The sequence below is a fragment of the Diceros bicornis genome, chromosome 8 (assembly GCF_020826845.1).
Source record: "Diceros bicornis minor isolate mBicDic1 chromosome 8, mDicBic1.mat.cur, whole genome shotgun sequence".
In the NCBI taxonomy this organism is placed as follows: Eukaryota; Metazoa; Chordata; class Mammalia; order Perissodactyla; family Rhinocerotidae; genus Diceros; species Diceros bicornis.
In genome coordinates this window covers 2,068,873-2,094,910 of record NC_080747.1, presented here as the reverse complement: position 1 = coordinate 2,094,910, position 26,038 = coordinate 2,068,873, and the positions used below count along the sequence as shown (strand labels likewise).

Genomic DNA, 26,038 nt, shown 5'->3' with positions numbered 1-26,038 from the left:
AGTTCTGTCTGGGAATGAAATATAGACAGTCCTCTGTGTGTGTGTGAGGGGGTGACTCCTTGGAGGAGGAAAACGGCCCCCACAAGGAATGGGAGGTGCCAAAGACCCAAGAGAGCCAACCTTAACTGCATAGCCTGGGGACCATGAGGCTGGGGACTCTGGTGGGCATCACCCTCACGGGTGAGGTCACCTCCACCTTATGGGCACATTAGCCTCATCCAGATGGGGTAGCCTCTCTGGGATCAGGGACCATGGCCCATGCTAGCCACATTGTGTGTGTTCCATACAAATGTGGTGTTTTTCTGGTGAGAAAGATTGGCCCGGAGCTAAGATCTGTTGCCAATCCTCCCCTTTTTGCTTGAGGAAGATTGTCACTGAGCTAACATCTGTACCAATCTTCCTCTACTTTATATATGGGACACCACCATGGCATGGTTCGATGAGTGATGCGTAGGTCTGCGCCTGGGATCTGAACCTGCAAACTCTGGACTGCCGAAGCGGAGTGCGCGAACTTAACCACCATGCCACCGGCCCGGCCCCACAAATGTGTTTAATAAACAATAAAAGCAGGTGCACACGGCTTCTCTCCATTGAACAGATGCGAACACTGAGGGCAGAGATTTGTCAAGGCTTCCCCTCCAGGGCTGCGCTGGCTTCCTGCCCTGCCAGTCCTCAGCTGCTGTGCTCCAAACCCACCCACCACTGGAATTTGCCAAAGGTGCCCAGGCTGCAAGTGCCCCCACTGGGGTCCTCACTTCTCCCAGCCCTTGGGACCCTGGCTGGGAGAGCCCTGCCTTGCTGACCCCCATAGAAGATTGCCATTGCCCAGGGCTGGAAGAGGAGACTAAGGGTCCCAAGGGCTGGCTGCTTGGCACAAGGCAGGGCTATCCAGTACCCTCTGCTCCCATAGAAAGGCTCAGAACTTTCTAGAATCCTCTCTCTGGGGCTGGAGGGTCTGGGAAGATGTCCCAGCACTAAATATAAATATGTCTGGGAAACGGAGCAAGATGGAGAAAAACGATGTTCCCAGAAGCACTCTCGGGATGTAATGTATGTGGTGGGCATGGGGGCCTGCAGGACTGGGCTAGGAGGCTGGCTGGGAAGAAGGCAGCAGGAGGCGGCAAGCCGCACCTTCACTGGGCTGCTCCCCCAGAGCTGAGGCAGGGAGTACCCTGCTATCCTCCAGCCCAGGGATGCCTATCACACTGGCTGGGCAGGATGAAAATGGAGGGGGCCCTAAACCTGAGGGCCCTGACCCCCCTGGCCCAGCTGAGGTCTTGCCTGAGCCTGCCTGAGCTCTGGAGACTGGCAAGGGGCATGGTTGTCCAGACTCTCTCCTGGCCCCTCACCCCCAGCCACCCTTGGAGACTGGGGGTCCCAGCTCAGCCTCGTCAAATCATTTATTCACTCACGCATGCCACATATATTACTAAACACCTAAACATTCATTCATTCCTTCCTTCATTCCACAAACCTTGGCCGAGAGCCTCCCATATGCAGCACCACACCAGGCTCTGGGCTGCCATGGTGAGCAGGCAGGCAACATCTCTGCCCTCTCCACTCCGCCTGCCCCATCCCAGGTGAGGGCAGCACCACCCTCCTCCTTGCTCAGGCCCATCACCACAGGCCCTCCTCGACTTTCACACCCTGCCTCAGTCTGTGTGCAATTCCTGTGGCTGCCGTAACAATTACGTCAAACTCAGTGTCTTAAAACAACACAAAATTATTCTCTTACAGTTCTGGAGGTCAGAAGTCTGACACGGGTCTCACTGAGCTAAAATCAAGGTGTCTGCAGGGCCACATTCCTTCTGGAGGCTCTGAGGGGACAACCCATTTCCTTGCCTTTCCCTGCTTCTAGAAACCGCCTTATTCCTTGGCTCATGGGCCTCTTCCTCCATCCTCAAAGCCAGAAACAGCAGGTCAACTCCTCATGTCGCCTCACTCTGGCCTCCTCTTCCACACTGAGGGACCCTTGTGATTACATTGGGCCCCCTTAATAATCGAGGATCATCTCCCTATTTTAAGGTGAGCTGATTAGCAACTTCAATTCATCTGCAACCTTTATACCCCCTTGCCATGTAAGGTAACATATTCGCAGGTTCTGGGGATTAGGACGTGGATGTCTTTGGGAGGTTATTATTCTACCAACCACATGATCTATCAGGAAATCTTGTTGGCTCTACCTTCAGAAGCTCTCCAGAATCTTCTGGGTTCTCACCATCTCTGTGCCCACCACTGTAGGCCGAGCCACCATCATCTCTTTCCTGGATATCTGCAGGAAACTCCAAATGGAACCTTATCTCCCCAGAGCCCTGTAAGGCTCCACATTTTACTCCAAGGAAAAGCCAGAGTCCCCAGGGTGGTCTGCAAAGCCTCCACAACCTGGGCCCCGTTTCCTCTCTACTTCTCTGTCTTCTCCTTCTACCCTACCCACACTGCTTCTGCTGCACGGGTCTCCTTTCTGTTCCCTAAACAGGCAGACACACCCCTGCCTCTGGGTCTTTCCATGTCTGTTCTTTCTGCCTGGAACACTCTTCCCCCAGAAATCTGCATTTCTCGCTCCTTCACCTCCTGCAAGTCTTTGCTCAAAACTACTACTTAACGCTGCCACCTGACTCTGTCCCAGCGCTGCCAACCCTCTTAGCCTGCCACTGCAGGAGCAAGTTCTCCAAAAACAGATCGTGCAGTGAGACAGTAGCGCTGGGCCTGTCAAGGCCTGGGTAGCAATTCTTCCTGCTCCTCTCTCTCCTCCCTTAGCTTAGCCACCACTGAGCTTGGGCACTCAGAACAAAGCCTTCTCCCGTGGTATGGCTGGGGTGCTATCAGCAGCAGAGCGTCATGGAAGTAAAAGATCCTGGGCTGTGGGAGGAGAGAGAAGAGCTGAGGGGAGGGAAGTGTCAGATGCATCTCCAGCCAGTCTGCCCAGGGGAGATCCACAGTCCACATGTCTAAATATTCCAGAGCTGCCCATCAAGCTCTAAGCCATGAAATAGACATGCTCTCTCCTTGTTCATTGGCAAGTACACCTCGCAGCACCTGGAAGGCCAGGTCTGGGGGTTCACAGTCTCAGGCTCTCCTGAGTTGTTTGTGTGAACCACGGGAGAGTTGGCCTTGGCCTCTGTTCTGAGACCTCAACCTCTCCCCTATGCCCCCCACCCAGGTGTCCACCCTAGCTCACTATCCAATTCTGTCTACATCTCACCAGGGCTGCACACACCAGCGGCACAATCTGACCTCAGCGAGAGAGAGCTGAGGACAAAGCCTTCCCAGGGCCAGTTGCCCAGGGAATTCCGGGTCCTGGCCCCCAAAGTCTGGTCTAGAACTGGGGCATAGGCTCTGGGTGGCCATATGGGCTCCTCTTCTATAGGGAGGGTATGGGCAGAGGAAGGCAGAGTGGAGTCCAGGGCAGGGGACACCTGCAATCAGGAGGATGAGGTTCATCACCATGGAGACCAGTCAACACCAACCAGCACAGTCAAGGACCCCACCATGGCCAAAGACCCCCCTTCCCAAAGCCATGGGACTTGTGAGCTCCCCCTTCTAGTCCACCTGGACATCATCTTAGGGAGCGAAGCAGGGGAGGGGAGATGATGTTCGAAGGCCTGTTTCCTCTGAATACCTCCTTAGGGCCACGGAGACGTGAGGAGAGGCTCTGGGCCAGCAGGAGCAGGCTGCGTGTGTCCAGAAACAGCCAGGAGTTGGAGCACCTGCACCCAGCGTTCAGTGACCGGGGGGCCCAGGCACCCAGTGCTTAGGCAGGGCATGCTCAGGCGCAGGGTGAGGGTGGGGTTCGTGCGCACTCCGGGTCTTGCCTGAGGCTCTAGTCCCCAAGCGGGTCGGGCCCCTGGAAGTGCCGAGCCACATCGCCCCCTTGTGGACACTCACGAGGAAGGCCCGTTCCCCATGCCCTTTTCTTGGTGTCAGACGTCCTGGGCTCTGCCCATGAGCCAAGCTGCCCTGAGGTGCCTGCGCCCAGCAGGAATTGAATATGAACGCTGCAGAATTTGCATTTTGATCACTCAGTCAAGAAATGATTGTAGGTGCCAAGTCAGGGGTCCTTTCTCCAGGTAGGCTAATGGTGGCCGTTGGGCACTGTGGCAGTGTGGCCAGAGGTCTGCTAGCAGGAGGGCCCTCCTGGGGCCTGCACCCACCTGGCGGGTCCTGTGCGGGCTGCTTCTCTGCTCTCAGTGGCTCTGGCTCTCCCTGCTGCTGAGTTTCCACTGCTCACAGCCCCTGCACTCGGCCCCACGCGCACCGATGAGGAGAGGGTGTGAGGTCAGAGAGGGCTATGTGAATAGAGAGGACAGTGGGGACAGAGGTGGCCATGGGGACACAAGCAAGGGGCCACCTCTGGCTCATACCACACAATGATGTAGGCCACGTGGGGCAGGTGGAATTGCATTGTTTGAACATGGCCTCACCCACCCAGCCTCAGGGTCCTAAACTCTTAAATGGGTCCAGAATTTTCTCTCCCTTGCCTGCCTCTCAGAGGCAAATGTGATGGTGGCTGCAAGCTGCTCGAATACACCACTGGGGCCTTCTCGGTTTTCTTTCCCATCCTGTCCTGCTTCCCAAGGGTTCTGCAGTGTGAATGTTTTCCTTCCATCAGCTGGACAAGGAGAAGCTGGTTGCCTTAGATCCCCCTGCACAGGAGCTGTGAGTGAGGCTGAGTGGTGGCCCCTGTGTGCGCACAGCATGCAGAGGGCTTTGGAGAAGACTGGCCTAGTGTCCACAGGCTGGGCACAGGATGGGGACATTCAGGGCTCAGTCTGTCCTGGTCCTTCTCTGCTCTCCCCTGCTTGCTCCACTCCAGCTGGCCCAGCCTCCTCCAAGGTTCTTGACCCGGCCCAGCACTTGTCCCTGGGTCCTTCGCCTGGCTGTTCCCTCCACCTAGGAGGTTCTTTCCCCAGACACCTGCTCGGCTCCCTCCTCCTTTCTGGTGTCTAGTCACAGGTCACTTGTCTTTCCTGACCTGTCTGGATGAAAGACAGGGAGAGTGATGGGATCTGAGCTGGGAGCCCTGGTGGCGGTCAGAAAAGGCACCTGAAGGAGGAAGGGACATGGAAGGATGAGTCGGGGTTGGGGGATTTGCCCTTCCATCATGCTGCCCTGACTGAGCCTCCCATGCCCTGCCTGCCCCTGGTGGCCTCATACCTCCCTGCTGAGCTGGACCTCAGGGAGCAGAAGGTGGGTGTGTGCCAGGTGGGAGCCCCATGGAGAGCTGCAGGGGATGGAGAGGAGACGGGGATGGGGGAGGCATGGACACTGGGCCTGGGAGGGGCCTGTTGGGCACCTCAGGGCCTCTCTTCTGGGAGCTGACCCAGCATAGTCTGTTAAGTGACCACCATGGTATCTGCCTGTGAGCCCCACCTCCTGGGTGCACTAACTCTCCCCATGCACCGCCTGATCCCAGGGTGTTCCGTGCCCACCCCACATTCTCTGCCACCTTCTGGTGAGCAAAGGCCCCATTCATTGGGGCAAAACAGCAAACAAAGCCAGTAACACTGATGCCCGAGGTCCCTCTGGGCCTGGTGGAGGCCAGTTCCTTTTTCAGAATCACACCCTGTGAGGTAGGCACAGGGTCCCTGGCACCCAGAGGTGTGCAGAGAGCTGTGGGCTGAGGAAAGACGGCCTCCTCCAGGACACTGGACGATGTGAGGGCTCCTGAGCTGTCACTTTCAGCAGAGGTTTTGATACAGCAGGGAAGATGGCACACCCAGGAGATGGGGCTCACAGGTGATCACAGAGCAGACTGTGCCGGGTCAGCTTCTGGTGTCTGCTGGCTTCCTTAGTTTGTAGCCGCATCACTCTATGACTCTGGCTTCTCATGGCCTTCTCTGTGTCTGTGTCCTCTTTTCTGTCTCTTATGAGGACACTTGTCATTGGATTTAGGGCCCACTCGTATAATCTAGGATGATCTCCTAATTTTGAGATCCTTAACTTAAATTACTTCTGCAAAGACTGTTTCCAAATAAGGTCACATTCATAGGTTCGTGGGGTTAGGATGTGGACATACGTTTTTGGGGGGCCTCCTTCAACCCACTGCAGAAGGCGTCCACTTTGCTGCTCAGAGGATGCATCACATCATAGAGAACCCACTGCTCGCCAGGAAACCTGGGCGACGGGGGGCCACAACCTCACAGGAAAAACATTTCAGGCTGCAAGAGGACAGGGAGACAAGTGCAGAGGTAGCAAGGAGAAGCGCACCCGGTCACCAACCAAACACACAGGGCCCACGCCAGCCTGGCGCAGGTCGGGGGCAGCTGCCTGGGCCATCCCTAGGTCGTCAGCTGTACCACTTGGTTGCCCTAGGCTTGGTCCTCTCACTCTGCTGTTCAGGGTGACCCCACACTCAAGATAGCTGTTAGTTGTGCAAAAAGTGGAAGGAACAAGCATTCCAGGCAGAAGGAACAGTGGGTGCAAAGTCCTGAGGTGGGAAAGAACTTGGTGTTGCTAAAGGTGTCTCTCAGGATGGCTGTTCCACCGTGAGGATGGGGAGAGGGAGCAGACACATCTGAGAGCAGGCAGGGTACAGCCTTTGTGGCTTCAGGCTGTGGGTGGGGCTCAGGCCTGCTCCACTCTCATTCCGGGATCAGAAGCTATCCAGGGCTTGCTCTTCTGTAGGCGGCAGCAGACAGGAGAAACACAGGAATCATCCAAGGCCTCGTTTTGCACAATCTCTGCTGACATCCACTGGCCGAGCTCAGTGCTGAGCGGGCAGGGACGTAGACCTGGCCTTCTCTAGTGCAGGTTCCCAAAATCACGTGGCAAAACAGCATGGTGAACGGTAGTGGAAAGCTGGGAGCAACAATCCATCCACCACAATCAGTAATACATGTTTGCTGCAAAAACCCCTGTTGTCAGGGTCCCTGGGGCCACCCTCAGGCTCAGGGATTCACTAGAAGGACTCACAGAACTCAGACCAGCTGTTATACTCACAGTTACGATTTATTACAGAAAGGGATATGGATTAAAATCAGCAAAGGTAAAGGCACGTCCGGCAGGAGCCAGAGAGACCAGCCCCAGCTCCCAGGTGTCCTGTCCCAGTGGAGTTGATGGACAGCACTTACTGCTCCCAGCAACACCAAGTGACCATGCAGAGGAAAGGCTGCCAGCCAGGGAAGCTTCCCCAGGCCTGCCATAGGTGGGCTGCTGTGGCTGCTCTCGTTACTCAGTCTCCAGCCCCTTAGAGGTCAGGCTGATACATCATGTCCCATGCCCCTGCCGTAAATCACATTGTTAGCACAGACTATCTGGTGTGGCCCATGGCCTCCGCATAAGCAAGGATACTCTTATCAGGCAGGGTAGTCCAAGGGTTTAGGGGCTGTCTCCCAGGAGCTGGTCAAGGGCCAGTGCTTTCTTTGGAGTGTGCAGGGTTTGAACACCCCACACCTGCAGATCTAACCCTTTACTACACAAATCCAAGCGCTGCAGAGTTGCAGGACATGAGAATCCAATGCTCCAGTATCAGCTCCCGCCCAGCTTCCCCCTGGGCCCCGTTGGGGAGCAGGCTTTCTGTATCTTTGTTTCAGGTCAGCTGAGTAAGGACAATGGGTTGAAGACTGGGCTGGGAGGTTCTCCTGCCTAGCGGGTGAGGGGTGGGGAGAGGTCAGAGAAAGTGGCCACAGTGGGAGGCAGACCCACAGAGAGAGTAAGAAGGGTGGGTGGTGGCCAAGGCGCCCCTAGAAACGAGGGCTTTTTCCTTGACCTGGTGTTCTTTCTACTGCTCCTGTGCACCAGAAGCAAGGATGTCACAAAAAAGCAAATGGTGAAAAAAACATCCAGTGGAACAGCTCCACGTCTGTGCTGTCTGGGCCAGGAAGGTGCGGAGATGCTCAGTGGCAGAGAGTTCGCTTGTTCCTCCATTTGCCAGGGCAGGTGCAACAAACCACCTGCTCCAGGAGCAGGAATGGCTCATAGCCCAGGCTCTTGAGGACAACTCTGTCCACGAGTCCTTCTCAGAGTTCCACCTTTTCCCTCTTCCAAGGGCAGAGGGAACACATCTTCATATATCGAGAACCTTATAACAAAATAAAAAACCTCTTTGTGCCACTCAGCAGCATCCCCACTGTTATGGACTGAATTGTGTGTCCCCAAAATTCACATGTTGAAGCCATAACCCCTAATGTGATTGTATTTGGAGATGGAGCCTTTAAGGAGGTAATTAAGGTTAAATGAATTCATAAGGGTGGGACCCTAATCCCGTAGGATGGATGTCCTTAGAATAAGAGAGAGAAACACCAGGGAAGTGGGTGCACAGAGAAAAGGCCACGTGAGGACACAGCGAGAAGGTGGCCCTTTGCAAGCCAAGGACAGAGGCCTCAGGAGAAAGCAACCTGCTGGCACCTTGAACTTCAACCTCCAGAACTGCGAGAAAATAAATGCCTGTTGTTTAAGCCCCTCAGTCTATGGCATTTTGTTATGGCAGCCTAGTTGACTAAGACATTCACTTTTCTGCGGCTGGGAATTTTGCTTGGTGAACACCCCAGGACCCACGGGAGGGAGAAGGGCTGGAGGGGGCATGACAGCAGGTATGTGCGTGTGTGGGGGTGGTTGCTGGCATAAGCTGCGCCAGTGGCAACTTCATTGGCCACCATTCCATGGACGGGCTTGGCTCCCAGCCCCTCCACAGCCTCCTTCTTGGCACAGCTGCCTCCAGAGGTCGATCGCAGCAAGGGCTGAAGTCCCAGCATCCAGACAGAAGGGGAAGAAGTCCAGGAAAGGGCCACAGGTCCCAAAGGGACCTGAAGTAAGAGGCCAGGGGAGGGAGAACTTTGGAGGAATTCAGATTTGATAATTTTCCATCAGAAGAGGAACCAGAGTTGAGGAAGCAGCCCATCCCCAGTCTCTGCCTTTACTCTCTACACCTCTCCCTCCTTCCATCCCCTCCTCCTCATTTATTCTCCAAGAACACACCTGGTCACCTCCACTGGAAACCCCACGGCTCTGCACTGTTCTTAGAATGAGACCCAACCTCTCTGTAGGGCCTAGAGTCCTCTCGATCTGGCCCCTCCTGCCTCCCTGCCACCCTGCCGCACTCCAGGGTATCAGCCCCTGGAACTCTCCTCAGGCCTGTCTGCATATTTCCCTCTGCTTGTGACTCACTTACTTAATTCTGTGCTTGGCTCCTTCTCATCCTTCGGGTTGGAGTTGAGATTGCCCTCCTCTCTGGTCGCCCTCCAGTTTCTCTTTCTTAGCCCCCTATTTGTTTCCTTCCATAATTTTTTCCCCTTCCTTTCCTATACAAAGTTTCTTTACTTTGCAGTGATTCTTTTTTTGAAAGAGGTTCTGTCTCCACTATTAGAATGTTTGTCCATGAGTGCCCAGTGCCCGACTTAGTACCTGGATTTTAGTGGAAGGCACGAGCACGTTGGGTACTGCCTATGTTAGCTTATCGAGTCCTCACGACACCTGTAAGGCTGATGTCGTTGGAGGACTGCCATCCCTCATCCATAATTCTGAAATCCAAAAAGCTCAGAAACCCAAAATATTTTTCTTAAAGTTGGTGCAAAATCTGACTTGAAAAGCTGTCAGGCTTTTCATGGTCTTTATTTATCTCATTTAGTTTGAATGGTCATCCTGTCTTTGCAGAAATTTTAATGTATCTGGTTTGGGGGTGCTATTCCGCACCTCAGTGGGAGCACTGAGTAATATACTATTTGTTAGTTTTTTATTGCTGCGTAACAAACTACTGCAAATGTTAGCAGCTTAAAACAATAAATATTTATTATCTCACATTGCTTCTGTGAGTCAGGAATTTGGAAGCAGCCTAGCTGGGTGGTTCTGGCTCAGGGTGTCCCATGTGGTCACAGTTAAGATATTGGCTGGGGCTGCATCATCTGAAGGCTTGACTGGGGCTGTAGAAAGTGGTTCCAAGGTAGCTCACATGCTATGGTGGGCAAGTTGATCCTGGCTGTTTGCATGAAGCTTCAGTTCCTTGCCACATGGACCTCTCCACAGGCCTACTTGAGTGTCCTCATAATATGGCAGGTGGCTCCCCCCAGAGCAAGTGATCCAAGAGAGGGCAAGGCAGTAGCCACAATGTCTTTTGTGACCTAGCTGCTTGAAATCACAGTCCATCATTTCTGCAACATCTTTTTTTTTTTTGATGAGGAAAATTGGTCCTGAGCTAACAGCTGTTGCCAATCCTCCTCTATTTGCAGAGGAAGATTGGCCCTGAGCCAACATCCATGCCCATTTTCCTCTGTTTTGTATGTGGGACACCGCCACAGCATGGCTCAATGAGCAGTGCATATGTCCACACCTGGGATCCAAACCTGCAAATCCCAGGCCACCAAAGCGGAGTGCACAAACTTAACCACTACACCACTGTGCTGCCTCCTGCAACATCCTCTTGGTTACACAGGTCAGCCCTATTCAATGTGTCAGAGGGTGAAATCACAAGAGCATGAGTACCAGGAGGTGGGATCCTTTCTGGAGGCTGACTACTCCAATTATATGTACCTATCTAAAATCCAAAGATTCTGATTTCCAAAATACATGTGACCCCAGAGTGTGGGATAAGAGACTGGGATGCCCATTTTCCTGTTGAGAACCATGTTCAAGGGCACTTGAGTGACTAGCCCAAGGTTACACATATAGCAATAGCAATGAAGACTTACTCCACCTCTCACAGCTCTGGGGCCAGTGCTATTTCATTTTCTCCACCACTGCCTCAGCCAATCAGAATGTGTCACTCATAAGCATAGCCACGTGGACTGTGGGCTTGCCCCGCCAGGCGCTGTGCCCTCCATCCTCCAGTCCGCACAACACCCCTACCAGGTAGCGAGGGCACTGGCTCTGACCTTTCCTCTGCGGAGGAGGAAGTGTGAGCTGGCTTTGCTTATACACTTACTTGTCTGATTCCACAAGCCTGTGAGAGTTTTCCCTGGGCTCAGCCCAAGCTTGGCTGTGGATTACAGAAAGCGGAAAAAACGCGATGCTGGTCTCAGGGGACCGGGCGGAGGAGGGGAGCGCAAACGCAGGGCAGGGGCCGGCAGCGGATTCAGAGGGAAGGAACCTTTGAAAGACCGCTTTTGTGCTTGAGCATCCTTGTGGGGGAAACTCAGACTTTGAAAAAGAAAATAGCCGTGGAGCTGCGGAAAAACACTTGGAGTTGGTCTGGGAAGTTGGGGGAAGGAAAGGGATGGAGAAGCGAGGGTGGAAAAGGGCCAGCTCTCTCTTGCCTTCCGTGCTAAGAATAGTACTTGCGACCTTAGAGAGGGGCATGCGGGGGTCTGGCGCCCTGCTCTGGGCCACTGCCAAGCGTCCTGGTGGGCATGGCACCTCTCTGGGCTCAGCTCTCGGAACGTCGCCCTTTTTCTGTTGCTCCGTGGAGCCAACTGGCCTGCACCCCGGGGATTCGGACCCACGATCAGGTCCTCCTTTCCAGGCTCTCGGCGGTGGGTGGGGCCTGGCTCTCGGCGGTGGGCGGGACCTGGCTCTCGGCGGGGCGGGACCTGGCTCTGGGCGGTGGGCGGGACCTGGCTCTCGGCGGTGGGCGGGGCCTGGCTCTCGGCGGGGCGGGGCCTGGCTCTCGGCGGTGGGCGGGACCTGGCTCTCGGCGGGGCGGGGCCTGGCTCTCGGCGGGGCGGCACCTGGCTCTCGGCGGTGGGTGGGGCCTGGCTCTCGGCGGTGGGCGGGACCTGGCTCTCGGCGGGGCGGGGCCTGGCTCTCGGCGGGGCGGGGCCTGGCTCTCGGCGGTGGGTGGGGCCTGGCTCTCGGCGGGGCGGGGCCTGGCTCTCGGCGGTGGGTGGGGCCTGGCTCTCGGCGGTGGGCGGGCCACGCCGGGAAAAGTTCCGGGAAGGTGGGCCGCTCGCCCAGGCCGGGCGCGGAAGTTGCTGGCGGCCTCGTGCCCTCCCGTCCAGGCCCGCAGCCATGTCGTCAGGGGACGCGGGGTCGGGCGGGCGGGAGGGGCCCCCGCGTGCGGCTGCCGCGCTCTGCGGCCTGTACCACGAGGCCGGGCAGCGGCTGAGGCGCCTGCAGGACCAGCTGGCCGCTCGAGACGCCCTCATAGCGCGCCTCCGGGCCCGCCTGGCCGCGCTGGAGGGAGACGCGGCGCCCTCGCTCGTGGACGCGCTGCTGGAGCAGGTGGCGCGCTTCCGGGAGCAGCTCCGGCAGCAGGAGGGCGGCGCCGCCGAGGCCGCGCTGCGCCAGGTGCGGGGGCCTGAGAGGGCGGGGGCGGTGGCGAGCCACGCTTCCTCAGACCGCAGGGGAGTGTGAGCGCGTGTTGGGTGTGAGAGGTGTGTGCCTGGGCTGGTTCGGAGGGGTGTATGTACGTGTTGAGGAGTGTGTGTCCGTCTGCGTTCTGACGGGTGTTTGTGCCCGTGTTGGGTCTGAGGGTGAGCGCCCTGGTTGGTTCTGAGGGATGTATATCTGTGTGGGTTCTGAGGGGTGTGTGTGCCCATGTTGGTTGCTGAGGGGTGTGTGTGTGTGTTGGGTTCTGAGTGGCTGCTCTCTTGCTGGTTCTGAGGACTGTGTGCCCGCGTGGCTTCTGACAAGTGTGTGTGCCCGAGTTGGATCTGAGGGTTGTGTGTTCGTGTAGGGTTCTGAGGGATGTGTGGGCCCGTGTTGGATCTGAGGGGTGTGTGTCCCTGTTGGTTCTTAGGGGTGTGTCTGTCCGTGTTGGCTCTGAGGGGTGTGCTCTCATGTTGGGTCTGAGGGGTATGTGTGCCTGTGTTGGTTCTGAGAGTTGTGTGTCCTTGATAGTTGTGAGGAGTATGTGTGCCTGTGTTGGGTCCTGGGAGTATGTGTGCCCATTTTGGTTCTAAGGGTTTGTGTCTTTGTTGGTTTTGAGGGGTGTGTGCCCATTTGGGGTGCTGAGGGGTTGGTGTTTGTGTTCGGTTCTGAGAGGTCTGCTCCCATGTTAGGTTTGAGGGGAGTGTGTGGTTGTGGTGGGTTCTGAAGGGTGTGTGTGCCCTTGTTGGGTCTAATGGTTGTGTGTTTGTGTTGGTTCTGAGGAGTGTGTGCTCATAATGGGTTCTCAGGGGTGTGTGTTTGGGTTGTGTTCTGAGAGGTTTGCTCCTGTGTTGGGTCTGAGGGCTGTGTGTGCACATGTTGGGTTCTGAGGGATCTGCTCCCACGTAGGTTTGAGGGGAGTGTGTGCCCGTGTTGGTTCTGAGGGATGTGTGTTTATGTAGGATCTGAAGGTTGTGTGTCTGTGTTGGGTTTTGAGGGATGTGTGGTGCCCATGTTGGGTTCTGAGAGGAGTGTGTGCCCATGTCGTGTCTACAGGTTCGTTCAGAGGGGTGTTTCTGTTCGTATTATGTCTGAGGAGTGTGTCTTCATGGTGGTTCCTAGGGCTGTGTCCTAGGGTTGTGTGCATATGTTATATTCTGAAGGGTGTGTTCCCGTGTTGGATGTGGATGTGTGTGCACCTGTTGGGTTCTGAGGGGTCTGCTCCTTTGTTGGGTTTGAGGGAATGTGTGGCTGTGGTGAGTTCTGAAGGATGTGTGTCCTTGTGGGGTCTGAGGATTGTGTGTCCTTGTGGGGTCTGAGGATTGTGTGTCTTTGTTGGTTCTGAGGGGTATGTGTTTTGATTTGGTCTGAGGTGTGTGCGTGTGTTGGCTTTTTTTGGATAGTGCTCCCATGTTGGGTGTGAGGGGTGTGTGCCCATGGTGGGTCTGAGGGTTGTGTGCCTGTGATGGTTCTGAGGAGTGTGTATGTTCCTGTTGGGTGTTGGCTTTTGAGGGCAGTACTCCCATATTTGGTTTTAGGGTGTATGTAAGCCCGTTTTGGGTTTTATCGGGTGTGTATGCCTGTGTTAGGTGTAATGGTTACGTGTCCATGTTTTTCTGAGGGTTGTGTGGCCACATTGAGTTCTTGGGTCTGAGGAGTGTGTGCCCGTTTTTGGTTCTGAAGGGTTCTGAGTGGTCTGCTCCCATGTTGGGTCTGAGGGTGGTGTCTGCCTGTATTCAGTCCTGAGGGGTATTTGTGCCCATATGGGTTCTAAGGGGTGTGTGTGTCCCTGTTGGATTTGAGGAGTTTGTGTGCTCCTGTTGGGTTCTGAAGGGTACATGTGCCTGTCCTGGGATTGAGGATTTTGTGTCAGTGTTGGTTCTTGAGGGATGTGTGTTTGTGTTGGTTCTGTTGATTGTGTGTCCATGTTGGTTGTGAGGGGTGTGTGTCCATGTTTGTATGAGGGGTTGTGCCTGTGTCGAGTTCTGAGAGTTGTGTGTCTTGTTGGTTAGAGGCGTGTATCCTTCTTAGCTTCTGAGGAGTGTGTGCCCATGTTGGATTCTGAGGGTTGTGTTTGCCCTTGTTGGGTTTGAGTGGTGTGTCCTCGTGGTTGGTCTGAGGGGTGTGTGTTCGTGTTGATTCTGGGTGTGTGTGTGCATATTGGTTCTGAGGTGTTTGTGTCCCTGTATAGAGTCTGGGGGTGTGTCTGCTTCTGTCGTGAATTCTGTAGGGTGTGTGTGCCTGTGGTGGGTTCTGAGGATTGCGTGTCCCCAGTCGGGATGCGGGGTGTGCGTGTATCTGTTGGTTCTGAGGGTTATGCATCCGTGATGGGGTGAGGCGTATGTACCCGGGTTGGTTCTAAGGGGTGTGTGCCTGTGTTGGTTCTGAGGGTTTGGTGTCTGAGTTGGTACTGAGAGGTGTGTGTGTGTGTTCCTATGTTGGTTGTGAGGGGTGTGTGTGCCATTTTCGGTCTGAGGGTTCTGTGCCTGTGTTAGTACTGTGGGCTTGAGTTTGTGTTGGTTCTGAATGTTGAGTCTGAGGTTGTGTTGGGTCTGAGACTTGTGTGCCCGTTTTGGTTTCTGAGGGGTATGTGTGTCGTTTGAGTTCTGAGGTGGGTGTGTGCGTTTTGGGTTTTGAGGTGTCTGCTCTAGTGTTGGTTTGAGGTATGTGTGTACATATGTTGGATTCTGAGGGGTGTGTTACCGTGTTGGGTTCTGAAGCGTGTGTGTGCTTGTCTAGGGTCTGAGGATTGTGTGTCTGTGTTTGTTCTAAGTGTTGTGTGTCCGTGTTGGTCTGAGGGATGTATTCCCATGTGGGTCTGAGGAGTGTGTGCCTTTCTTTGGTTCTGAGGAGTGTGTGACTGTGCTGGTTTCTGAAGGGTGTATGCCTCTGTGTTGGATCTGAGGGGTATGTGTGCCCATTTTGAGTTCTGAGGGGTATGTGTGCTCATTTGGACTCTGAGAATGTGTGCCTGTTTTGGGTTCTGGGGGCTGTGTGTGTGTGTTGGGTTCTGAAGTTTGTCTCTGATGGTTTTGAGGGTTGTGTGTGTCTGTGTTGGGTGTGAGGACTGTGTGTGCCTTTGTTGGGTTCTGAGGGGTATTTATCAGTGTTGGGTGATGGGATGTGTACTCCCATGTTGGATTTGGAGAGGTGTGTTTGTGTATTGTGTTCTGAGAGGTCTGCACCCGTGTTAGATCTGAGGGCTGTGTGTTCCCCTGTTGGGTACTGAGGGGTCTGTGTGTCAGTGTTGAATCTGACGGTCGTCTGTCTGTGTTGGGTTCAGAAGGATTGGCCCCCATGTTGAGTCTGAGGGGTATGTGTACCCCTGTGGGTTCTGAGGGGTTTGTATGCCCGTGTTGGGTCTGAGGGGTATGTGTGCCTGTGTTGGGTTTGAGGGGTGTGTGCTCTGGTGTTGGGTCTGAGGGTTGTGTCCATGTTGGGTTGTGGGGTGTCTGGCTGTGTGGTATATGAGATGTGTGTGTGCTTGTGTTAAGTTCTGAGTGGTTTGTTTGCCTGTATTGGGTCTGAAGGTTTTGTGTTCATGTGGTTCTCAGGGGAGTGTGTCCATGTTGCTTTTAGGCGTGTGTGACCATTTTGGGTTCTGAGGGGTGTGCTCCCCTGTTAGGTTTTGAAGTGTGTAAGTGCCCATGTTGGGTTCTCAGGAGTGTGTGTGCCTGTTGGGTTCTGAGGGTTGACTGTGTCTTTCTTGGGTTCTGAGGAGTGTGCACCCATGTTGGGTCTGAGAGATGTGTGTGCGCGTGTTGTTTGTATTCAAGGTGTGTGTGCACATGGAAGATTCTGTGCATGTGTGTGTTCATCTTGGGTTCTGCGTTTGCACAGACATTGGGTTCTGGGGTGTGTGTGTGTGTGTAGTACACGAGTATAGGCTCCTGGTGTGTGTATGTGTTTACGTTGGGTTCTCATGTGTGTTTGTTTTGTGTTGGGTTCTGGGCCATGTGAACCCCTGTTGTCTTCTGGGGTCCCTTTCAGCCTTAGTTGTGAATGTATCTTTCAATAGTAACACCTCTGCTCTGCTGGGAGTGATGACAATGCAGTGCCTGCGAGAATGTCTGGTAACAGACTTAAATCCTTATTTTCCCTCCTTCTTGTGCTTGTCATTGAGGTTATGTCTATCTGTATGAAATACCATGAACACTCAGACCAGGAGCAAGAGTAACAGTATTTTTCTATAACAGCTATTTGAAAGTGCCTCAAACATTTAGGTTAACTCTGGTGTCTGTTATCTCATTTGGCCCATAGCTATTATTCGGGTTTTTCTGGGAAAGAAACTAGGCTTGCAAAGAGAGTAGCCTGCAAAAGATGATTTTCACTTCCAGGCTTGGCCCCACAGCCAGATTTTAGAGTGGAAAAGGGACATGACTTTTTTTCTGATTATAATCATTGTAATTCCACAACTCAGGGATAACCAGTGTTAATCTCTTAGCATGCCTCCTTCCTGTCTTTCCTTTACACATGGGGTATGTATACACTTGGCATTGTAGAGTTCATACTGTCTATACAGTTTTACTTAATATCATGTAGCCAGTATTTTCTCATCCACATCATTTTAAAAGGCCCCTAGAAGCCAGATGTTTCCCTCACTCCAGCTGTCTCCATCTTCCTGGGAAGGTGGAGACTTCTCGTAACTCATCAGGGCAGAAGGAAAATTTAGAAGTCACCTGGTCTGCATCACTGATCTTAGTGTTGTGGACACCAGGAATTGTAGATGAGTGCAGAGGGGAGACCAGAGCACATCACACCCAGAGCAGGACTCTACTTGCAGTCTAGTGGCCATTGGTGTTCAGCCCGTATGTGTCCCTGGCATCCCATGGCCCCACAGCCTATGACCAGGACCCAGACAGAACCAGGTCTGTAGTCCTAGTGTTATTGGTCCTTTCACCCCTGACATGTAGGTTTTGTTTTAGGATATTTAATTATTTAAGGAGCATTTTAAGGATCTGGTATCTTATGCAATTACATATCTATTGCTTACTCCTGTATCTATCTGAGGTTATTCATAGAACCTGTGGGAGAATGGAGAGGTTTATCGTCACTTCACAGAGGCCGTGGGTTCACTGAGGTAGCTGTGCAGAGTGAAAACAAGGAGAGGAATTGGTCAATAGGTTGGTCTCATCAGTGGCCGTGTCAGCCGGCCCGTTAGGAGCAGGGACCCTGGGCCAGTAGGGACTGAGGGCTCCCAGAGAGGATACTGAGGCTCACAGGTGTGGAGGGGCTGCCAGGTGACCAGTGCATCATGGACGAGCTGTAGCCAGCGTGTGTTGGGGCCAGATCAGTCTTGAGAATTCTGGTTCTTTTTGCCACCATAGTGGGACTCAAGACCTTACCTTGTTTGTAACATGAGGCCTGGATGGATAACTTTGCATAGCTCCTCCAGTTAAGACTTTCTGGAATAATGGCGCTAATGCATTTTGTGGGTCATAACTGCTGAACTCCATTTCATCACCGCCCTGGGTACTAGCCTCATGAGCCCTGCCAGTCCTGACATATCAGCTTCCTCCCCCTTCCAGCTTTTCTTTCCCTGTTCTGCCACGCTCTCTACTGAGTGGAATAGCATACACCCTTTACAGTAGGCTATGTTAGTTGTGTGTGTGCCTGTTACCATCTATCTCAGTACCTCTTTTGATCTTGTAAAACTGAAACTCTATACCCATTAAACAGTAACTCCGCATCTTCCCTACTAACCACTATTCTACTTTCTTTCTCTATGATTTTGACTAAATACCTCGTATAAGTGGAATCATACAGTATGTCTTTTTGTGACTGGCTTATCTACTTAGCATAATGTCCTCAAGGTTCATCCATGTTATGGCTGTGTCAGAATTTTCTTCCTTTTTAACGCTGAATAATACTCCATTGTATGTATATACCACACTTTGCTTATCCTTTCATCTGTTGATGGACACGGGTTGCTTCCCCATTTCAGCTATTATGAATAACACTGCTGCTATGAACATGGGTGTACAAATATCTTTTTGAGACCCTGCTTTCAATTCTTTTGGGTATTTACCCGGAAGTAATTGCTGGGTAATTTACCCAGGAATTTCTGGATCATATGATAATTTTGTTTTTAATTTTCTGAGGAACCTCCATGCTGTTTTCAGCAGTGGCTGCACCATTTTACATTCCCATTGACAGTGCACAGGGGTTCCAATTTCTCCGCATCCTCACCAACATTTGTTATTTTCTTTTTTTTTTGATAGTAGCCATCCTAATGGGTATGTGGTGATTTAATACAAAATGACTGTAGTTTTGATTTGCAAGTCCCTAATGATTAGTGATGTTGAGCATCGTTTCATGTGCTTATTGGCTGTTTGTATACCTTCTCTGAAGATATGTCAAGTCCTTTGCCCATTTTTGAATTGGGTTGTTTTGTTGTTGAGTTTTAGGAGTATTCTCTATATTCTGGATATTAATCCCTTATGAGATATATGATGTGCAAATATTTTATCCCATTCTGTAGGTTGCCTTTTTACTCTGTGGGTAGTGTCTTTTGATGTGTAAAATTTTTAAATTTTCATGGAGTCTAATTTGTCTATTTTTTCTTTTGTTGCCTTTGCCTTTGCTGTCATATCCAAGAAATCATTGCCAAATCCAATGTTGTGAAGCTTTTGCCCTATGTTTCTTCTAAGAGTTTTATAGTTTTAGGTCTTACATTTAAGTCTTTGATCCATTTTGAGTGAATTTTTGTGTATGGTGTTAAATAAGGGTCCAACTTTATTCTTTTGCATGTGGATATCCAGTTTTCTCAGCACTATTTGTTGAAAAGACTGTCCTTTCACCATTGAATAGTCTTGGCACCCTTGTCAAAAACCATTTGACCATTTATGTAAGAGTTTATTTCTGGGCTCTATTCTGTTCCACTGGTCTATGTGTCTGTCTTTATGCCAGTACCACACTGTTTGGATTACTGTAGCTTTGTAGTAAGTTTTGAAATCAGGAAGTATGAGTCCTCCAGCTTTGTTCTTTTTTCTTCTAAGATTGTTTTCACTATTTGGGGTCCCTTGAGATTCTGTATGAATTTTAGGATGAGTTTTTCTACTTCTGCAAAAAAATGTCATCAGGATTTTGATAGGGATTGCATTAAATCTGTAGATCACTTTGAACAGTATTGACATCTTAACAATATTGTCTTCTAACCTGTGAATATGGGACATGTTTCTGTTTATTTATGTCTTCTGTAATTTCTTTCAGTAATGTTTTGTAGTTTTCATTGTACAAGTTTTCTACCTCTTTGAGTAATTCCTGTGTTTTATTCTTTTTGATGCTGTTGTAAATGGAATTGTTTTCATAATTTCCTTTTCAGATTCTTCATTGTTACTGTATAGAAATACAACTTTTTTTCGTGTGTTGACTTTGTGTCCAGCTACTTTGCTGAATTCATTTATTCTAACAGTTTTTTTTATATGTGGAATCTTTAGCGTTTTCTAGAAAAAAAAGATCATATCATCTGCAAATATATCATTTTACTTCCTTTCCTATTTGTATGACTTTTCTTTCTTTCTTTCTTTCTTTTTTTTGCCTAATTGCTCTGGCTAGAACTTCCAGTACTATGTTGAATAGAAGTGAAAGTGGGCACCCTTGCCTTGCCTGATCTTAGAGGAAAAGATTTCAGTCTTTCACCATTGAGTATGATGTTTGCTGTGGGTTTTTCATATATGACTTTTATTATGTTTAGGTTTCCTTCTATTCCTAATTTATTGAGTGGTTTTATTTTGAAAGAGTGTTGAATTTTGTCAGAGGCTTTTTATGCATTAATTGATATGATCATGTGTTTTTTACCCCTTAATTCTGTTAATGTGGTCTATGACATTGATCAATTTTCTTTCTTTGTTTTTTTTTGATGAAATATGTGAACTTAACCACAGCAAGATAATGTATTACTTAAATCTGTAACAAACCTGGTGAAAAATTGTCTGATTGGAAAAGTTTAATAATATCATTTTTCATTTCAAGGGATTGATGCTGAGTCATAGAAAACAAACATCAAACACATATACAGTCATGCATCACTTAATGATGAGGATACATTCTGAGAAATGTGTCTTTAGGTGATGTTGTCATTGTGTGAACATCATAGAGTGTACTCACACAAACCTATATATAGCCTATGCTATATGGTATAGCCTATGCACATCTAGGCTATATGGTACTAATCTTATGAGACCACTGTTGTATATGTGGTCCGTTGTTGACGGAAACATTGTTATGTGGCACATGACTATATTGTGCTTCATGTCCCCCAAAGGCTTTATTCTCATGCCATTATTGTTTACAGATGTGTATCAACAATTATATAATTGTCTTCAGATATTATAAATGAGACCCTGATGATAAAGTTAGGTATGTCAAGAACATGATCAATTTGCAAGATGTAGAAAGTAACTAAAGCACAAATGGAAATAATTCAGGGCCTATCAATACATAACTAAAATGATGCTCAATAATTGCCCAGTCAATTTGCCAAAATTGGGGCCGGCCCGGTGGCGCAAGCGGTTAAGTGCGCGCGCTCTGCTGCGGCGGCCCGGGGTTCGCTGGTTCGGATCCCAGGCGCGCACCGACGCGCTGCTTGGCAAGCCATGCTGTGGCGGCGTCCCATATAAAGTGGAGGAAGATGGGCACAGATGTTAGCCCAGGGCCGTCTTCCTCAGCAAAAAAAAAAAAGAGGAAGATTGGCGGATGTTAGCACAGGGCTGATCTCCTCACAAAAAAAAAAAAAAAAAAATTTGCCAAAATTGGTCTCTGAACCTTCCACACTGCCACCCAGAAGATGAACGTGCTGCATCTCTTATTCATTTAAAAAGCCAGAAATGACTTTAATCATGTGTTTAGTATCACCTTTTCATTATCTTTAAGAAGAAACTCTGTTGAAGCTTGCTAAAGTGTCCTTGTGAGAAGTTCACAAGGGATTGTAGGCGTGCTCTGGGCTACAGTACTTCTTCATTACTGGGCACCAATGAGAAGCAAATGTCACATTAAATGTTGAAAAAATGCACTTAAATTTGGTGCTGCCACTTTCTAGCTATGTTACTTTGGGCGAGTCATTTCATGTTCTAATTTTCTCATCAGTAAATCTTGAAATAATAATACTTAACTCATACAACTATTCAACAAATATTTGTCTTGTTTGTCTTGTTTATTATAGCCATACTTATGGGCATGAGGTGATATCTCATTGTAGTTTTGATTTGCATTTCCCTAATAATTAGTGATGTTGAACATCTTTTCACGTGCCTGTTGGCCATATGTATATCTTCTTTGGAAAAATGTTCAGATCCTTTGTGCATTTTTAAATTGGATTGTTTGTTTTTTGTTGTGAGTTGTATGAACATATTATGAGTTTTATGTTGTGAGGAACACACAATTTAACATGTATAAAGTACATAGCGTAATCTCTGGCACATAGTTGGCTCTCAGAAGATGTGAATGTCATCTACCATTGCCACTCATTGGTGTTTATTTATTGAGCTTGCATTTATTGAGCATCTTCTATATGGGAGTGGAATGTGTATGAGCAGGCATCATGGGTTATGTTTCTCCATTTCTCCCAATATGAGTATAGTACATTTATTTCACAAGGTTGTGTACGGTATCAAGATTGTACTAGGCTCTGTAGCGGTGTTATCCAGTATAATTGGGATGAAGAGTGTAGAAAATAACACAGGAAGTGGCTTTAAAGTTAGATTGAGGGTAAATTGTGATGGCTTTTACTATTTTATAAAGTTGTTGATTGCGCATTCTATTAAGCACTAGGCTAGTGGAATGCAAAGATGATCAAGATCCAATTCTTGCCCTTCAGATTATGGAATCATACGTGCAGATAAATGATCACTCCTTGAAGCAAGTTGTGAATGGGATGGAGGGATGTGTAGTGGGGAAGTACTAAACGTAGAATAAGTATGAAACTAAGCTAACTTAAGTTTCCAAACCAGAACACTGTGACTGCTTTTTTTTTCTTTAGATATAATTGACATATAATATTATATTAGTTTCAGGTGTACAACATAATGATTCGATATTTGTACATATTATGAGATGATCACCACAATAAGTCTAGTTAACATCCATTGATCAATTTTTGTTTGTTTAACCATCCTTGCATTCTAGGAAAAAAATCCCTCTTGGTCGCGGTGTATACTCCTTTTGATATGCTGCTGAATTTTGTTTCCTAGTATATTGTTGAGAATTTTTGCACCTATGTTCGTAAGGGATATGGGTCTGTAGTTTTCTTGTAATGTCTTTGTTTGGCTTTGGTATCAGGTCATGCTAGCCTCATAGAATGAGTTGGGAAGTGTTCCCTCCTCTTGAGTTTTTTGGAAAAGCTTGAGAAGAATTGCTATTAATTCTTTAAATGTTTGGTAGATTTTATCTGTGGATCCATCAATTCCAGGGCTCTTCTTTGTTGGGAGATTTTTAATTACTGTTTCAATCTCCTTACTTGTTACAGTTCTATTCAGTTTTTCTATTTCTCCATGATTTAGTCTTGGTAGGTTTTGTGTTTCTAGGAGTTTTTCCGTTTCATCTAGGTTATCCAGTTTGCTGGTGTACACTTGTTCATAGTACTCTCTTATAAGCCTTTTTATTTCTGTAGAATCAGTAGTAATGTTCCCACTTTCATTTCTGATTTTAGTAATTTGAGTCTTCTATCTTTTTTCTTAGTCTATCTAGCTAAAAGTTTGTCAATTTGTTGATCTTTTTGAAGAACCAACTTTTGGTTTCATTGATTTTTCTCTATTGTTTTTCTGTTCTCTATTTTATTTATTTCTGCTCTGATCTTTTATTATTTCCTTCCTTCTGCTTAGCTTTGGGTTTAGTTTGTTCTTCTTTTTTTAGTTCCTTAAGTTGTAAAGTTAGGTTGTTGGTTGGAGATCTTTCTTGTTTTTTTTTTTAAATTTTTAATTTTTTAATTTTTTAATTTTTTGTTTATTGCAGTAACATTGGTTTATAACATTGTATAAATTTCAGGTGTACATTATTATACTTCTATTTCTACATAGATTACATCATGTTCACCACCCAAATACTAATTACAACCCATCACCATACACATGTGCCAAATTATCCCTTTGTTGTTTTTAAATGTAAGTGTTTATAGCTATAGATTTTCCCCTTAATATTACTTTTAGTATTTCAGATAACACTGTTATGTTTCACAACATAAGTTTTGGTATGCTGTGTTTTTATTTTCATTTGTCTCTAAGGATTTTCTAATTTCCTTATGATTTCTTCTTTGATCTGTGGGTTTAAGAGTGTGTTGTTTAATTTCCATAATTTTGTGAATTTCCCAGTTTTATTTCTGTTGTTGGTTTCTTTCTTTCTTTTTTTTTTTTTTTGTGAGGAAGATCAGCCGTGAGCTAACATCCGGGCTAATCCTCCTCTTTTTGCTGAGGAAGACCGGCTCTGAGCTAACATCTATTGCCAATCCTCCTCCTTTCCTTCCCCAAAGCCCCAGTAGATAGTTGTATGTCGCAGTTGCACATCATTCTAGTTGCTGTATGTGGGACACGGCCTCAGCATGGCCGGAGAAGCGGTGCGTCGGTGCGCACCCATGATCTGAACCCCGGGCCGCCAGTAGCAGAGCGTGTGCACTTAACCGCTCAGCCACAGGGCCGGCCCTGTTGTTGATTTCTAACTCCATCCTCCTGTGGTTGGAGAAGATACTTTGTATGATATCTATCTCTAAAATCTGTTGAGACTTAATATGTGGCCTAACATGGTCTGTCCTCAAAAATGTACTATGTGCACTTGAGAAGAATGTGTATGCTGTTGTTGGGTAGAGTGTTTTGTATATGTCTGTTAGATCTGCTTTGTTTATTGTGTTGAGTCCTCTGTTTCCTTACTTATCTTCAGACTGGTTGTTCTGCTCATTATTGACAGAGGGGTATTGAAGTCTCCAACTATTATTGTAGAGCTGTCTATTTCTCCCTTCAATTCTGGTAGTTTTTTTTTTTTTTTGCTGAGGAAAATTTGCCCCAAGGTAACGTCTTTTGCCAATCTTCCTCTTTTTGCTTGAGGAAGATTCACCCTGAGCTAACATCTGTGCCAGTCTTCCTCTATTTTATATGTAGGTTATCACCATAGCACGGCCGCCAATGAGTAGTATAGGTCTGTGCCTGGGAACCAAAGCCAGGCTGCCAGAGTGTGCCAAACTTAACCACTAGGCCATAGGGCTGGCCCCCAATTCTGTCAGTTTTTGCTTCATATATTTTGCTGGTCTGTTATCAGGTACATAAATGTTTATGATTGTTATATCTTTTTGCTGTATTAAACCTTTTATTAATGTATAAAATCCTTCTTTGCCTCTTGTAAACTTTTTTGAATTAAAGTCTATTATTTCTGATATTAGTATAGCCACCCCTGCTCTCTTTGGTTACTGTTTGCATAGAATATGTTTTCCCATCCTTTCACTTTCAATCTGTTTGTATCTTTGGATCTAAAGTGAGTCTCTTGTAGACAGCATATAGTCGAATCATTTGTTTTTTCCATTTTGCCAATCTCTGTCTTTTAATTGGAGATTTTGATCCATTTACGTTTAAAGTAATTACTGATAAGGATCAACTACTGTTATTTTGCTGTTTGTTTTCTGTAAGCCTTATAGCTTTTTTTGTTCCTCATTTCCTGCATTACTGCCTTCTTTTGTGTTTATTTGATTTTTTGTAGTGAAATGTTTCTTTCTCATTTCTTTTTGTGTATATTCTATAGCTATTTGTTTTTGTGTGGTTATCATGGGAATTACATTTAACATCCTAAATTTATGCCACTCTAATTTGAATTTATACCAGTTTAACTTCAATAACATACAAAAGCTCTGCCTGTTTACAGCTCCACCCCACCCATTTCAGTTGTTGATGTCACAAAATTACATCTTTACACATCGTGTGCCCCCAAACATAAACTAATCTTCTAAATGCATTAGTGTCTTAAATTATGTAAGAAACAACATGTGGAGTTACAAACCAAAGTTACAATATTACTAACTTTTAGACTACCAATTTTTAAAACAGATGTTAGGGGCTGGCCAGGTTGTGTAGCGATTAAGTTTGTGTGTTCCACTTCAGCGGCCCGGGGTTCGTCAGTTCAGATCCTGGGTGCGGACCTACTCACTGCTCGTCAAGCCATGCTGAGGTGGGGTCTCTTACAGAAGAGCTATAATTCTACAACCATGACACACAACTATGCACTGGAGCTTTGGGGAGAAAAAAGAAAAAAAAAAAGAGGAAGATTGGCAACAGATGTTAGCACAGGGCCAATCCTCCTCCTCCTCCTCAAAAAAAAAAAAGATATTAGTCTCTTAAATCATGTTGAAAACAAAAAATGGAGTTACAAACTATTCTTACAATAATACTAGCTTTTATAATTGCCCATGTATTTACCTTTTTGAGATTTTTATTTCTTCAAACAGCTTTGAGTTACTATCTAGTCCTTTCATTTCACTTTGCAGGACTCCCTTGAGCATTTCTTCTAAGACAGGTCTATTGGTAACAAACTCTCTTAGCTTTTGTTTATCTGGGACTATCTTAATTTCTCCCTCATTTGAAGGACAGTTATGCTAGATATAGGATTCTTGGTTGATGGTTTTTTCTTTTAGCACTTTGAATATATAGACCCACTGCCTTCTGGCCTCCAAAATGTCTGATGAGAAATCTGCTGTTAATCTTATTGAGGAGCCCTTATTGTGACAAGTTGCTTCTCTCTTGCTGCTTTCAAGAGTCTCTCTTTATCTTTGGCTTTCGAAAGATTGATTATAATGTATTGGTGTTGGTCTTTTTGAGTTCATCTTGCTTGTAGTTTGTTGAGCTTCTTGGATGTTTATATTCATGTCTTTGATCAAATTTGGGAAGTT

General features: G+C 48.2%; 1 protein-coding gene across 3 annotated transcripts in view; it reads left to right on the top strand.

Annotated features, from left to right (window-relative positions):
• The window catches only part of TNIP2 (TNFAIP3 interacting protein 2), a 50,530-nt gene that overhangs the window by 10,732 nt on the left and 13,760 nt on the right, over nucleotides 1-26,038 (top strand). The window contains exon 1 of one of the 3 annotated variants that reach the window (XM_058546604.1): nucleotides 11,824-12,156. The exons of 1 other annotated variant lie outside the window; for it this stretch is intronic. In XM_058546604.1, coding sequence (XP_058402587.1) covers nucleotides 11,878-12,156 — 279 coding nt within the window. In that variant the 5' untranslated portion in view covers nucleotides 11,824-11,877. Of the gene's footprint in view, nucleotides 1-11,823; nucleotides 12,157-16,152; nucleotides 16,251-26,038 lie in introns of those variants that run through there. One more of the 3 variants, XM_058546603.1, reaches the window with a different exon arrangement.